Source organism: Myiozetetes cayanensis, unplaced genomic scaffold (assembly GCF_022539395.1).
Source record: "Myiozetetes cayanensis isolate MyiCay16 unplaced genomic scaffold, myiCay2020 scf9, whole genome shotgun sequence".
Taxonomy (NCBI): domain Eukaryota; kingdom Metazoa; phylum Chordata; class Aves; order Passeriformes; family Tyrannidae; genus Myiozetetes; species Myiozetetes cayanensis.
Window position 1 is genome coordinate 21,347,756 of NW_026088185.1, and position 16,160 is coordinate 21,363,915.

The window sequence follows — 16,160 nt, forward strand, 5'->3', positions numbered from 1 at the left end:
GCCATAAAAAAAGCCACTTGAAGCTGCAAAACTTGTCAAGGGTACTTTGAAAGAACAAATTCCACTGTTATATTTCCGGTGTTTCCTGAGCAAATCTAGCTCAATACAGACTGAGAGAAGAATACTTCTTGTTTTTTTCAGCATTTCCAGAATCAGGAAGGAGGGGAAAGGTAAACTAAAAAAGAAAAATCCCCTGCAGGGATTAAAAGGTTCTTTCATTTTGAAAGTGAAGCTAAAAGTCACAGATTTCCATTATATACAACATTCTTCATCCATCACTACTCATTGGAAAGCACATAAATAAACAAGTAAGATACAGTGGATTCGTAATATATAGTTCTGCAGTCTGTGCTGTAAATTAACTAAATTTTAAATAGTTATTTTTAGAATATATAACTGTAAATTTGGTCTAAAGCAAGTAAAACAGTAAATTTTAATACAGTTTAGATAAAATAAAAAAAAAGTATGCAGTAATATATTACTAAGGACAGTTATATGGCAAGTCTAGTGCCTTTGTGCAGGAATGTCTTGTACAGTGGTTTAAGTGAGGGTTGGCCATAACCCCTTGAGAAATTAAATTTCCTGCATTAACCCAGAAACAAGGTGTTCCCAATCAACAGTGCACTAAATCACACTGCCCAAGGGTCTCAAAGGTTAAACTGATGTTACTCTGCTAAGCAAGAGAGAAGACAGAGGACTGTTTTGCATGATGGGATGAATTTTGCATTTCCAGCTACCACCATTTAAAAAAAATGGGTTGAAGACTCTTCAGAGGAAGAAGTTTCTTCCATAACATGTGGGACTCTAACATTCAGAGGCAACATCTGAAATTATTTGCATTGCAAAATGTACATCCTATAAAAATCTAATGATTATTTGTGCACTGCAATACCAGTGCTTTGCTTTCATTTAGCTATGTGATCAAGCCCAGTTAGAAGTGTCTGAGTGGATTTCATTACTCTGCTTGTAAAAGTCAGATTTCCTTTCTGTTCTAATAGCACAAAATAAATTAATGTTAATTAATTAAGAGAAATTAACAATAAATCAGTTCATAATTCAAGCATTTCTTTTACTTAGAGCTCAGAGTATTGGAAGACAATAGGGAATTACAATCTGCTTTGCAAGAGATCAAGCTGCCAAAAGAAGAAGTTAATAAACTTGAAGTGGATGGTATAAGTAAGAATTACACATCCTTATTATACTTTTTACTGCTACCATTTTAATATTTTTCCTTAATTTTGTGATGGTAAGGATTGTCTTTCTGTAGAACAAACTTGTTAGCCTGTCAGATTGGAAAGAAGAGGTCTGATTCTGCCCTGCTCAACAACTAATTTGTCTTTGCCTCAGAGTGTCTTTGCCTCAGGGTATCTCTCAGTAAAATAGTAGTTAAAAATATATCTCTGCTTCACAATACAATTTTTTTTAAATTCTTCAATACTTTTGATAAAATATTTAAATATTGTGTAACAACTATAGAATGTGGTGATAATAAAATGTGAAATATAAGCTTCTGTTCATGTTTTATACATTTGCATGCACTGTTCTTTTCACTAGTGACTTTACAAACAATATTCCATGGTAATAAATCAAAAAAGTTTCAAAACTAATTTCTGATTAAACTGAGAACCTAGGCTTTTGTGAAATAATAATTTTATGCACAGCTAAATTAAAGTAAATGTGGGTACTTTATTTCTTCAAAGTTGTTTTTCAACAGCTCCATATAAACAGTTAATTGCATCAGTTCTGTATTTCACAGTTCATGTGTTGTGTACTGTGTGTTGATTCATGTTCATATCCTCTTACACCAAATTCTGGATTATGCGTAGAGGAATCATTTTAACCATTAAGAATATAACTTTGCTATGTCTTTTCTAGCTTTGTGGTACAAAATGCTTCTACCTCCACAGTTTGATAGATCCAAGAAGTACCCTCTGCTTATTCAGGTGTATGTACAACATCCTTTCTTTGAATTTTGTTTTGTCAAAAAACCCATACTTTTTATAATTTAACAAATCCTCATATATTTGCAACATTTTAGGAAGTGAAAGCAAAACTACTTAGTTCTGTGTTGTTTGTTATGGTGTTTTTTTAATATATTTCTGGAAAAGAAATTTAAGCCAATGGAGATGGATAAGGTTTTTAATGTTAATCTTAGCATGGTAAAGGTTAGTTTCCCAGAGAAAGGAAAAGGCTAAAAACATGTGGGCTATTCCTTGTAGGTCTTAGCTCTGTAGCTGCTTCTATTTATCATGAGGCAGTCTGAAAGTATTTATTTCAGCTTTTTTAATATGAAAAATAGAGAAGCCTGCTTAATTTTTTAATTAAAAAAGCCCACATGCTTAAGCTGTGTGGACTGGCTTATTTAAGAGCATTTGAAATAATTTATTGCAGGCAAGAAAGGCAATAAAAATTGCAGTGGAAAAAAATGCAGAAAAAAATATAAAAAAAATATGCAGAAAGGAGAAATGAGTGGATGTAATAAACTTTGCATCATTTTATTAACTACTGATGATCCAAAGGTCCAAGAATGCTAAGTATGTTTGAATGAAGCTTAGAGTAGAAGAGTTCTGTCCTTGAGGTCAAATGTGTATTTGCATTAGGCTGTTCTCATGAGGAGTGTCTCCCTGTATTGCTCCGCTCTGTAGGGCATGTTCTGCCCACAGCTCCAACAGCACATGATATTCCCCACTGAAACAAATAAGGCCAGAAAGTGTAAGGAACTCTACTTCTTTCTGCTGTTTTCTTTGCTATTGCTGACTGCATGTGGAGATCGAATGCAGAAAAGCACCAAAAAGGGCTATTACACCTAAGGAATTTGGAGGGAGGAATGAACTGAGTCTTTGAGGCATGACTCTTCCAAGGATTCCCCTTAGGACAAGCACCTGATACTGCATCCCTTAGCCTTAGGTATAAGACCTAAATGATTAAGATGGATTTTAGATAGCAAAGTCTCATATATATATGAAAATGTTAATTAAACTGTTTGTCTACTGGGCTCTCTGAACAACAGACACATAGCAAAATATATGTGGAGAAAACGTTAGCATACATAGCATATATAGCTATAGTGCAGTGTCCAGTAACCATTTATAAGTTTGTAAACATGAGCTGAAAATGTGTGAATTTTCATCCTCAGGTATGGAGGACCTTGCAGTCAGAATGTAAAGGAAACATTTAGCATTAGCTGGATAACCTATCTTGCAAGCAAAGAGGGAATTATTGTTGCTCTAGTGGATGGCAGAGGGACAGCTTATCAAGGTGACAAAATCTTGCATGCAGTATATCGAAGACTTGGAGTCTACGAAGTGGAAGACCAAATCTCAGCAGTGAAGTAAGTAGACTGTCTCCCTGTATAACTGTTGTACTTACATGACTAGAAGTAGTAATGTGGAAAAAAAAATATGAAATGCTCAGCCTTTCTTCTGAAGACCTGAGGTCTCCAGGAAATAAGAACACTTGTAAAAATAAAATATTACTGTTTGCTTTATGCCACTGAGATTTTGCGTGATATCAAGTCCATGTACTACTAAGTCCACATCTGGACCTCACCACTTCCATTGCATTAGAGCATCATCAAAAGCTTCAATCCTAGGCCTAGGGTAATGCAAGTGAAAGTGGTGAGAGGTAAGCCAATGTATTGTCCATTATCCTGAAGTTTTCCCTGTAGGGCACACCTTACCTCAGTGATGACAGAGGTTAGCTGGAGATCCATAGTGATGTTCCACACTGATTATTTAAAGGTCAAATGTGAAGTTTGTAGCTGAACTGAACCTGGCACAAACCTTCTAAGGGTCAGTCATAAACTTGCATTCTGTGCTATGCATAAACTTGATTATAGGATAGTTAAGAACAACAGAAAGGGCCTGAGGTCCCCAACAGGTGTTCCCCAACAGCTGCTCCTTTGAATCAAAACACTTAAAAGGGTTCCAAGGGAAAATAATTCCCTATGCAGAGTTTTTGGGAGGGAATGAAAGCTGAGGACTGTAAAGAAAGACTGACTGTTAATCTTACAGATGCAGTAGCACTGCTAAAGTGAGCAGTGTTAATTTGTTAAGTGTTAATTTGAACCCCATAGAGATGAGTACAAGGCAGGAATATGGAATTTAGTCTAGCCTAGGGAATTTGGCCCAGCAGAGTATGGATAGCTTTCCAGGTGCAACAGTAAGTATCCTCTTTTCTTCAGACCCGAATGAGTACCTTAGCTAGAAATTGGATGTAGCAATCCAGGCTTTCACAGCTTTCTCTGCTTGTTTGAGAACACTGCCTCTACTTACAAGTATGTGTGTGAGCAGAATATCTGTTCCTTCCTCTTTCTGCCTTGTGATAATTCATTTCCTACTCAATGATATAAACACACCATTTTCCCATTTCAGTGATAAATGAAACAGAATAGCTGTATATCATATCAGGTTTGTTCTATTAATCTATTATTTTATTTTCTTTCTTGAAAGTTTAGGAGGAGTGGCGTACTTTAAAATATCACAAGAATGGTTTTTCATTACTCTGAATCATCACTCAGACATGAAATGTCAGAGACAGAGGGAACCCAAACTGATTCTGCAGTTGCAAAATCTGCTGATACAGGCCATGAAGAAATGACCTCAGTTTTCACACTTCCCAGTTTTCTGTCAGCACCTAAACTAAATTTTTATTCAGTTAAATGTAGTGCATTCCATCTTCTTGATCTAACACATGGTTTAAGATGCATGATTTTTAGAGAGGATTGTATAATCCAGAGGGAGATTCTTGGAGTGGCTTTTACTGCTGGAGGATTCCTGGGGATTAAGATAGTAATGTAACAAAGCTGATTCATTTTTTGGCTTTTCTAATTTTGTCCCACCCAGATACTGTCCTGAATTTTGGGTGTTGTCAGTCACTTGTGCTTGTCCTACTAAACAAAGCTAATATGTGTCCTGGAATATATCTCAACCTATTCTGTTTATCTGTCACTGTCAAACTTTTGTGGTCCTTTTCCTCATCTCTTTTCTTTGCTCTTGATAATACATCTCTAGAAATACAGTCTTCAGACTCTGATGCAGGATATTTTAGGACACCTAATATTTCTGATTCTCTTTAACCTGTTTAACTATATTTCAAGATCATTACCTACTTGGAGCATTAGAAGATGTTTCCCTCCTTATTGTTTTTTATTATAGTAGCAGTATGAGCTTTTTACTTTTCAGGCACATTAAAAAAAAAAAGCTTATTTCTCCAGGGAATCCCTAATCTCAGAGACTGATACTGTGCCTCTGGAGAAATCAGAGGCTAAATAACCAGGTGGCTTCTAAGCATAAGAAAAAAAGAACTCTTTTGCCAAGAAGCCATATAGGAAGAGTTCTCCCCCACTGGAACAAAAATTATTATGATAAAAGTATTCATTTCAGTATTTTTTATTCTTTAAGGAAAAACTCTTCTCTTTCCTCTGAAATACCTACTAATTGAATAATTGATGCTTTGTAGAAATCAGACATGCTCTGCTGATTATCAGTTTGCTCAAATTGGTGCGATGCGTGGAAAAAAATGGAAGAAAAACTCTTTTTTGCTAATTTTTATAATATTAGCAATCTTTTGTAATAATTCATTTATGTCTATGATTTTCTTTTCCACAGAAAATTTATAGAAATGGGCTTTATTGATGAGAAACGAATAGCAATATGGGGCTGGGTAAGTGATCGGGGTTTAATAATAATTTAATATATATTTAATAATAATTTTAAATAATCCTGCAGTATAATTTTTATAATTCTTCCTTATTCTGTATGAAGTTTTTTCTACCCATGCATGATGGTATTACCAAAGGGGATAGTTTCTGTTGGTGCTTATATACATACAATTGCAACAGTGCAAGCCCCAAAAAAGGAATCTTTGGCAGCTCAAGAGGGAATTTTGAAAAGCTTATGTCTAATACATTGTTTGGACTTGAAATGAAGCCAAACTGAGATGTTTTAATTGGCTTCACTTTTAACTTAGGAACTTAGGAACTTACTGGCATGGTGCCAAAATTCCAGTATTGTCCATTCTGATCCGAGATTAAAATAATGAGAAAAGTCCTGTGACTATCTCTCATGAGCAAATGTGACCCCTGCATCATTCTGAGTCACTGTGTACTTTTCTGGAATCGTCAGTAGGGATGAATGTGGGTCTGAGAGGTTTTCAACTTTGATAGCTTCACCAAGGAGTGGAAAAATTGAACAGCATGGGAGTTATTCCAAATTATTAGCCAGTTGTTTTTCATCTTTGATTTTTTCATGTACTTTGCTTTGTAAAACTCACAGAACCTTTAATAGACAGATGTACTGCGAGTCTTTATTAATAAATGGACATATTTCACTACCCTGAGGCACTGAGGAATAGAGTAGCATAACTCAAGTACAAATTTTAGGATAGCACTGCATTCTAATAGGACAAAAATAAATTATTGGAATAGTTGGGGTTGGTTTTCCTATGCTGTTAACTTCAAATTAGGACCATTCATAAAAATGAGGTGCAGAGCTGTTAGTGGTTTTAATGGGAGAACTGAAGCCATCTGCAGCGGCAGCACAAACGGCCTCACAGCCCCTTTAGAGAGATTTTTAAGATGTTTAGGCCATTTGACTCAGTTGTTGATGTTCATCATGAATGGCTGAATCAGGAATACATAGGCAGAACTGCTGCCCTGCCTCCCACCCAGCTTCAGCATCACTGTGTGGGAGAACAAGCTGATAAGCAGCACTCGAGGGTCCCACGGATTAGGGATGGTACTGTCAGGAATGCCAAAGGGGGCTGGAGGCCAAACCTATGTCGACCACACTTAGTCCTTCTCTGAGTAAATTAGTAGCAGCTATCCAGCAGTAACAGGCTGCACCAACTAAAAAAACTTACAAAGTAAACTGGTATGTTAGACACTAATTAACATTGTCCAATATTTTTCTCCATATATGTGTCCATTTTTCTATAATTATCATCCAGAAAGACCTCTCATTTTATTCTCTTTAACTGCCTGTCTTTGCCAGGAGAATTCTTCTGATCTGTCCCTGTTTGTTTTGTTTATTTTGCTGGAGTTTGTTTATTTATATGTTTTTGTTGGACCAGTTTCATTGTAAGAGGTTTGCTCAGAAACACTCTAGAGGATGAATCTTCTAAATTTTAGTTCAACTCTAAATAAACAAATTGCCTGATCTTAGATAACACGTGAGCAGGGTTGCTAAAATCTTTCTATGAAGCTTCTACCAACTAATATTTAAATTACTTTGGTCAGACACTGCTATAACACCATAATAAAATGGGTAACGTATGATGAAATTTGACACAGACACTTATTAAGTGTTTAATGCCAGAGTGACATTAGAAAATTTAAGACCACATGAAAATTTTTTTAAGTCACATCATATTTTATTTCCCACAGTGTGTCCAGAACCAACTAAGATCTTGCACACATCCAAAACATTGTATCCCAGTAGCAGCTATGATAATAAAATGATGGCACTATTGAAAAACCTATCAGTGGTTTTTTTCCATTTTTTTTTCTATTTATTATACCATTTCCTGGTCCATAAGCTTTGAAAGGAGTTGAAAGGTGTTTCCTTATTTATAGCCTGCAGCTTGACAGATATGCATGAACTTGTACTTTCAGTCTAACCAAACACTTCTGGATGGCAAAAGCTCTTAAATAACCACTAAAGCAATTCAGGTTGTGAACTCTATCTCTCTGCCTGTTACAGTGAATAGATTTATTTTCCCAATCCTAATCCTTTGCTTTATAGCCTTGTGGACTCATTTTTAAAAAGACCAAATAAGCAGATCAAATGAACAGGAAAAATTCTATGAATTATTGTTTCTATTACCATATCCCTCACTATCATTTTAAACTGGAGTGTCAAGAGGAGAGAAGGACTAACTTAACTTTTGTACAAAAAAAAATATGCAATAGTTCTGCTTATTTCCCTTAGTCTTTCATATGCTACTGAGATAATCTCCAGAACTGTTCATGACACACCCCATATTTTTATCCCTCCCTCCATCCCAAAGTAAACCCCATTATTTCCCAAAGACCTTACATGACCTTTTCCAGTCCCAGTCCCATATGCTACGGAGAGCCAAACCAAAGGCTTTTTATTTACGGTATTTTTCTGTCTCTGCAACTAGCCCCACACAGTTTCACAGAACTATCCTGATAGCCAGGCTTACTTACTAGTGCTACTACTTATTTACTTATCTACATAACTTCTGGCTATGAACTTATTCTTCCTTTCTGTGTCCCAGTTTGAGGAATCAGGCCAGACAATAACAGGAGCAGTGGCAGGCGGTAGGCAGGAATTGCTCCAACCTTCAAGTTCTCAAGTAGCTGAGTCTATTGATATTGATGATTGTGTTGGTTCAATATGCCAATCACTAGCAAAAGTAGGTTGTTAAGGGAGGGAAAAACCTATAACTCATCTTGAAGGTGAACATTGAAAGAATGAGAAGCAGTGAACAAAAGTTGTCAGAACGGAAGTTTTCATTAGGTTTTAGGAAAATAAATTTGTGAAAACAGTGATCACTGTTGAAGTGGATTGAGTAGGGAATGTGTAAAATGGATGTGACTGATCGACCTTTTTAAATCTGAAGTTAGCCCCATTTTGAGATATATGTTGGATCAGATTACCACAAAAGACCCTACCAACTTAAATTTTTCTATGAATAAGTGATAATAAGAGCTGTATCCTGTGATATGCATGGAAGAAGTAGCAAAAAAAGAAGTGACTCAATAAAGTTGTCTAATCTCTCTCACAAGGAATAACATCAGATCCATTTGAAATCAATGTTTTGTTTTTAAAAAAAGCTTCTGTTGCTTTGTCCACTCTGCATTCAAAGCAAAATATTTACTTTGGAATTAATTTATGTGACTTTGATTCTTCACCAGTAATTTTAAACTGTCTGTGATTTCTCCTTAGTCCTATGGTGGGTATGTAACTTCTCTGGCACTTGGATCTGGCAGTGGAGTATTTAAATGTGGAATGGCTGTGGCTCCTGTTTCCAGCTGGGAATATTACGGTATGGAAACTGATCACAGATACTGACATGGAAAGCAAGATGTAGCATTCAATTGCTTAAATTAAATCATTGCAGGAAAGTGGTGGTTTGAAATGTAAAGACGTTGAAATTACTTAGACATTAAACTCTTAAGACCTTTAGTTTAATGTTTTCCTTGCTGAAAATAACTGACTGCATCTGCCAGTTTGGAACAGACTTTGTTACATAGAAGAAGGTATGCCTGGGTAATTCTGTATGCACATCTGTAACAGTAAGTGTGTAAAGCCCTCTCGATAAACTGCTATAGTAAGGAGTGATCTTCCTAAAAATCCTGTTAAAACAAATCACTGAGTTCAGAAGCAGCTGAACTGATTTTTCTGCCAGTAATGGAATCACAGTGCACTTCAGATACTCAGATGACCTCTGTCAGGAATCAAGTATCTCTGATGACTGCAAAGTTATTTCCCAAAAGCAGTGAAAAAGAGAGGAACTTTTGTGTTTGATCTAATTTTTTTAAATTAAATATTTTTCCCTTTAAATGTTTCTCAGCCACACCCTCTGTGTTGTTGTGTTACGATACATATTTTTATTTATGTTTATGGAATTAGGCTCCAAACTGTTCGGAGGAAACAACTCTCAGAGTATAGTCCCAAAGCCTTCCTGTGTGAATAAAACAGGCACATATTCATACTTGCCGACCTGTTAATCTTTTGGCATGGTGTAAAGGAACCTTAGTGTAAAAAAAAAAAAAATCATGGCATGCATGTTTTCAATGAGTAAAATGTAGCACTTTGAACACATTTACTTAGCATATGGTCGTTTGCTAAGAAGTCTTGGTTATGAAAAAATTTTTTGGTTAAATGGAAAAGATTCCTTCCCTGACTGCTAGCACAGACATTCCTTGTATTTATGGTGTTTTGCAAACAAAGGGGGAAATATTTGTATGACACAGGAAGCATAGTCTTTATGTTTTCACAGGCATCAAGATTTTTTTAAGACAATTCTACTCACGATCACAAAATTATTACCAAAATGCAGGCATAAAGCACTGTTTTTGCAGAAGTTGTTTAATAAAAGAAGAGTTATAAAAATTTGCCTAAGCTTTAAAAATTGGAGTTTTTTAGTTGAAGTAGATTGCAATCTTTACTTCATCTGAATTTTCAGGAGAAAGTTAAAAAATCTTGCTAAAAACATGTTGTAAAATCCAAACAGGCGAACGTACCTCTGCTAAGGAAGGAAGGAAGGAAGGAAAGAGGAGGAAGTCATGCGTCATAAGTTTTGGCAAACAGAGGGCAAAACTACAGGATGCTACATATTTGAGTCTCTAAGTAGTATCAGTATATCAGAGGATGTACTGGCCCCACAGAGCTTCTAAATTCTGTGCCACACTGTTTTAGATGCACAGAGATTCTGGACCATAATCTTTTCTCAGGAACCATCCCACCCCCCTCCATTCTGAGTTAGAGTTAATAACAGCTGAACAGTTATAAGATGTAAAGGGAAATTCTATTCAGGGATAATGTGTGTTAAAAGCATTAAATCTGTGACTGCTTGGTTAAAATTTATTTAAATTTATCTCCTTTTCCTTCTTTAATAATTGACAAGCTGAATCTTCCACTTAGTCATCATAATGCAATTCTGCTGACCTCTGTGAACTTGTTGTAGCTATACTGCTAGAAGAGAGTGGAGAATTTGGCTCAGACTACTGTAGAAATGCCAGCCATTCAGGAAGAGTCTATTTTATTGAAGACTTAAGCCCAATATGGTTGTTTGACACTGTGTTGACAACAGATATTGCACATTTTCTGTTTTCATGGAATGATAAAGGATTTTGATAAGAGATAGGCTACTTAGATTTTTTGGTACTTAGTATATTATAAATTGTCTTCAGAAACCTTGTTTGGCCGATCTGGGAGACACAGTACTCATCTCTAGCACTCAGTAGTAGGCATATAAAGGATACGTAATAAAGCATGGGAACAAGAGTATATTGAGTCGTTTTCCTTTCCTGGTAGGATTCTCACTTCTATTTTTTAACAAAATTATTCTAATACAGTTTATCAAACTGGACAACAAGATAGACAATCCCAATTCTTAATGATTACAATGGCAGTCACCCCTCTTTTGAAAGGGAAAGATGCCAGCTCTTCTTTGTCAGAAAGCCCTGACTCTGTTAAATAAATAAAATTCTTGTAATACTGCAGCTTGACTGCTCAATATGTGTCAGTTACTTTTTCAAGGCAAGGTCATAAAGAAAGTAATGTTCTGGTAGTGACAGCTGCTGTGTCAGTTTTCCATAAATTTTCAAAACAGCTCTTAGTTAAAGTACGAATACCAAGGCAGCTCAAAGATAGATGTTCTTACTGATTTCATGGTGATAGAGATTGTTCAGTTATTGACATTTATGTTGTCAAATCTGTTAACAGTCTTTGTTGTAGTTAGAAAAAGGAATTGAACAGAGACCTGAACTGCAATGGGCCACTTTTTCAGTTCATGCCTGTATCCTTTCCTGCTCCCCCTAGTTGCTGCATATAGGAAAAGGACAACATACATATCCATATTTACTGTATATAAAAATACAAATCCTCAGATACTCTTTTTAAGGTATTAGAATTAGTCTATGTCATCTTTCCACCATGCACCTTTGTTAGCTTATTGGCTTATTAAACTGACTTCTGGAGTTCAACCCAACAACATAAAGCAATATAAATTAATTACCTTTATCCACAAAATCTTCTGTTGGTTTCCCAGGTGAGTATTAAACCACTGTTTCTGTAAAGAAGAGAGAACAGTCATTAATTAGCCTTCACAGCTGATTTTTTAAAATATATTTAAATTTGGTGTATTATGAGGAAACCAAGCTGAACAGACACAGTTAAACATCATTTAATTTTCAATGTGTCACTGAAGGCATAAAAATATCGGTACTTTCTTTATCTATAGCATTCTTCTTTAATTTCAGCATCTATCTACACAGAACGATTTATGGGTCTTCCTGTAGAGTCCGATAATCTTGAGCACTACAAGGTGAGAATTCTATATGTGTTGATCTGAATTTGAATCACACTTCCATGGACAAGTAGAACTGTGAAGAAAGAAAATGACCCACCAAGTCCTGCGTGGGTCAATAGCAACAATCCTGTAGTAGCTGAGCTACTGCTGTGAAATTCTTATCTCCATAACGAATTGTGGTTTTGTATTTATAAATCCCAAGAAACGCTACATTGAAATCCTTATTTTCTCACTTGGACAAGTCAGACAGTTCTATCAGTGCAAACCATTAGCCTAGGAAAGAACTCAAGTGAGAGGGATTAAACTGTTGATGTTGATGAGGTTTTGGCTGGTACTGTTAGCTGTGGTATGCAAACTGCTTCATGCAAAATTAGCTCTCTGATAAAAGATCATAAGCATACTAAACAGTTAGAACATCTTCCCCTACCGGGAACAGGTCGCCATTATTTTCTTCACATTGATAGGAAGTTTGTAGTTTCCTCTAGCAGAACACATACCAGCTCCTGATACAGAGAGGCCCAAATTAATGCCCAAAGAACTTAGTGGAAAGACTCCGTATTAAAGATTTTGGATTGTGTTTTCAGTACCTCTTTCCATCTCAACTCAAAGAATAGAAATGCTCAGTTCCAAGAGCCATGGTAGAGCTGTCTGGGTAGCCTGGAATTACAGCATTCAGGGAATTACATGTGAGTAGTACTGTGTTTTTTATTAACTGGCTCCTAGAAAAAGCACTAAATATCAAATCTGTTTCATGGAGATGCTTGTGATAGTACAGACAGAGAGCTGCAAGCCAAGCTTGTATGTGGAGATTCACAGATTCATAGTTTGGAAATAGCCTGTGAGATCATAGTCTAAGCATTAACCTAACACTGCCAAGTCTTTCTAGTCATGAGGTGTCCAAACCTGAACACAGGATTTGAGGTGTGGCCTCACGAGTGCCAAGTACAGAAGAACAATCAATTCCCTAGTCCTGCTGGCCACACTATTTCTGATACAGGCCAGGATGCCACTGGCCTTCTTGGCCACCTGGGCACACTGCTGGCTCATATTCAGCTCCTCTCAACCAGCACTCCCAGGGCCTTTTCTACCAGACAGCTTTCCAACCATTCTTTCCCCAGGCCTGTAGTGCTGCATGGGGTTGTTGTGAGCCAAGACCAGGACCTGTCACTTGGCCTTGTTGAACCTCAGACAACTGGCCTTGCCCCATTGATGCAGCTTGTTCAGATCCCTCTGCAGAGCCTAATGTACATATCTCTGCATCTGCATATATATGTGTGTATATATATATATATATATATATATATGGCTTCTGTTGTAATCTCAGATTGATATGAAGTCACTGCTGTCATTATTTTGCCAGGTCAACTGTTTGATTGTTTTTCTACAAGGTAATGAAAACCTTTTAGCAATATGAGTGAGTGATTTGAATTGAAGTTGCTGAACTATTCACTTTTCCTCTCAACAGAATTCAACTGTGATGGCAAGAGCAAAGAATTTCCAAAACGTGGAGTATCTTCTCATCCACGGAACAGCAGATGGTGAGGTTTGCAAATGACAGAACAAACACAGAGCCAGAATCACTTTGTTTGAAAAACATTAAGCATCTATCTGTACCTTTGATTAGAGTCAGTACTTAGATCTTTGGTAGATTTCCATATGACCTATTATAAGATGCTTACTCATTCTTAGTAATGTCAATTGTATCACTTGATAATTAGTGGACACAACTTAATGCACTATAACTTTATGCCTTGTGGTATTTACACATTTCAACAGCCAATCTCTTTTTTTTCCTTTTTTAGATAATGTACATTTTCAGAACTCAGCACAAATTGCAAAAGCTCTGGTTAATGCACAGGTGGACTTCCAGGCAATGGTAAATAACAGACTATTCATTTTGAACAGTGGTTCATAACTTTATCAATAAGCTTATCTGACATTTGGCAATATTTTAATAACCCAGTTCAACTGAACATGCTTCAAAATCTGGCAATTGCTAGTGCATTTGTTATTCTTCATAAAAACAATTTCTCAATTTCTTTCCCAAGGATTTGCCTGCTCTTTTTTTTCCCTTGCCCTTTGGATGCTAGCAGGATTTCCCTTTTGTCAAGAATAACTTGGAGCCTTTTAAAATGAGCCAGGGAGAAGAGTAAGAATTCAGCCTCCTTATTACTGTTGTTGATAGCTAGTAAAGGAGAAGAACTGGCTTCTGGGGCCAAAATCATCACTGGTTCTGATAGATTTTATCTTAAACTGGATTTGCCTGCCACAGGCATGAGGTGAAACAAGCAAAAAGAATATAAGGTATCCAGAAATTATATTCAGGATCAGGAAAATAAAAGTTCTCTGAAGAACTTGCTTGGGGTAGCAGGCAAAGAGAGCACCACATAGACAAGAGATTGTAGGATAGAAAGGAGGAATGAACAGGGGGAAAGTAGTTCTGAGTTACATGCCAACCTCCGCTTCTCAACCATTTTTCTCAGGGCTAATAACCAAAGTGTTTGCTTGCTATCAAATATACTGGCCTTCTGCTTGAGTCCAGTTTCACAGAGCCATGAACTCCCCTAAAAGGGATCACACATCTCTCCTTGTACTTGGGATTTGTAGGCCCTTTTGTGTATTACACATTTTCTGCCTCCTTCACTAATACTGAGCAAAGCTGGGTTATTCCTCAAAGCATCTGGAATACTGTATGGAGTTGCAGTCATCCTGGTTCAGCCACAGTGGAATGGCAGATATTTGAGAGTTAGCATAATTTATATATGTATTTTATTTCCAATACACCATTCACTATGTTCATGGCTCTGCTGTAATATTTGTATATTACAATATTTGTATAGTAGGATATTTTTAATAGAATTTTTTTAAAAAAAAAGTTTAGCTGAAAGTTTGTTGCTTAGAGCCCTGTATTTATTCCTAAGCAAGATTGTGACCCCTATTGCCCAGGCTATTGCCCAGGCTATGCAGCAGGTCAAGGACATTTCATTCCTGAGGGCATCTCAAAGCTCTTTTGCCTGACTTGATACAACTGACTTGTAAGTACTGAGGCAGTAACACTCTTAGGTTACAGAAGGTTTAGAAACTTTTTTTCATCAAGAATATTAATATATTGGGAACATATGAAAAAACATATGAAAACATATTTTCACTTTCTTCTTTATGGTAAGGAAGTACATTTCTTGTATTGTTTAACTCTTGCAGAATTGAAAACATAACATAGGAGGTTTATGTTTTGGTTTTGGTTTTGTTTTTTTTCAGTGGTATACTGACCAGAACCATGGAATTCCAGGCCTTTCCAGCAAACATCTCTACACACATATGACCCACTTCCTCAAAAAATGTTTTTCTTTGTCTGAATAAGTAGGCTATTCAGAGCATGCTAAGGCATCTGAGACATCTCTGGGAGAATGCAATGGTAACAGTGCCCAAGTTATATAGTTTTCAGGTGAATTGATAACAGAAACTTTGAAGTTTTAAACTCAATGTTTACATCCACTTTTGATATTGTATATTACCAAATGTTATGGTAATACATGTTTTGACACATGTAACACCTGTTTGATAGAATAAATAAAATCAGAGTGTAAAATGTCATGTGCATTTATTGCCAAGTTGCTTAAACTTACATTCTGCAGTCCAAAGAAAGGTGTTTTGTTGCAAAGACACACTGTCAGATTAATGTGCTTGAATTTGTTAACTACAACTGTAAAGTGGGAAAGGACAAAGAAAGCAGTACAAGTACCAAATTAGCATCCTTACAAGAACCAGTTTCTCAAAATTTATTTCCAATTTCTTGGAAAGAATCCAAGCAGGAATAGGAACACACGGTATTTAAAGCTGAAGTTTGGATATTTATCGAGAGTATTGAATGCTTTGTTCAAATTTTATTCAACTCATATATGACATCTTGATTCTGCAAAACTCTCAGTGTTCAGGTTTAAACATAAAAGCAGGACAATCATGATAACTATTTTATCTCAGTGTTTTTTCTCCCTGCATTCAAAATATGCAAGCCATATTAGCCTGTTTTTAATCTCTAATCATCACCTCAGCATTCAAATTAATCTCAGTGTCATTCATCCCAGACTGAAGGGGAAGGATCAAAGAATTATGCAAGCTTTCTTTGCTTTGTTTCTAGTGAAACTATTTTAGGGGGT

General features: G+C 36.2%; 1 protein-coding gene across 2 annotated transcripts in view; it reads left to right on the top strand.

The window, feature by feature from the left end:
• The window catches only part of FAP (fibroblast activation protein alpha), a 39,483-nt gene extending 23,904 nt beyond the window's left edge, over positions 1-15,579 (top strand). For both annotated transcript variants that reach the window (XM_050340127.1, XM_050340128.1), the window contains 9 exons: positions 1,078-1,176; positions 1,876-1,945; positions 3,137-3,331; positions 5,610-5,664; positions 8,913-9,012; positions 11,954-12,018; positions 13,469-13,541; positions 13,806-13,879; positions 15,262-15,579. In XM_050340127.1, coding sequence (XP_050196084.1) covers positions 1,078-1,176; positions 1,876-1,945; positions 3,137-3,331; positions 5,610-5,664; positions 8,913-9,012; positions 11,954-12,018; positions 13,469-13,541; positions 13,806-13,879; positions 15,262-15,363 — 833 coding nt within the window. In that variant the 3' untranslated portion in view covers positions 15,364-15,579. The remainder of the gene's footprint in view (positions 1-1,077; positions 1,177-1,875; positions 1,946-3,136; positions 3,332-5,609; positions 5,665-8,912; positions 9,013-11,953; positions 12,019-13,468; positions 13,542-13,805; positions 13,880-15,261) is intronic.
• The last annotated feature ends 581 nt before the right edge of the window (positions 15,580-16,160 follow it).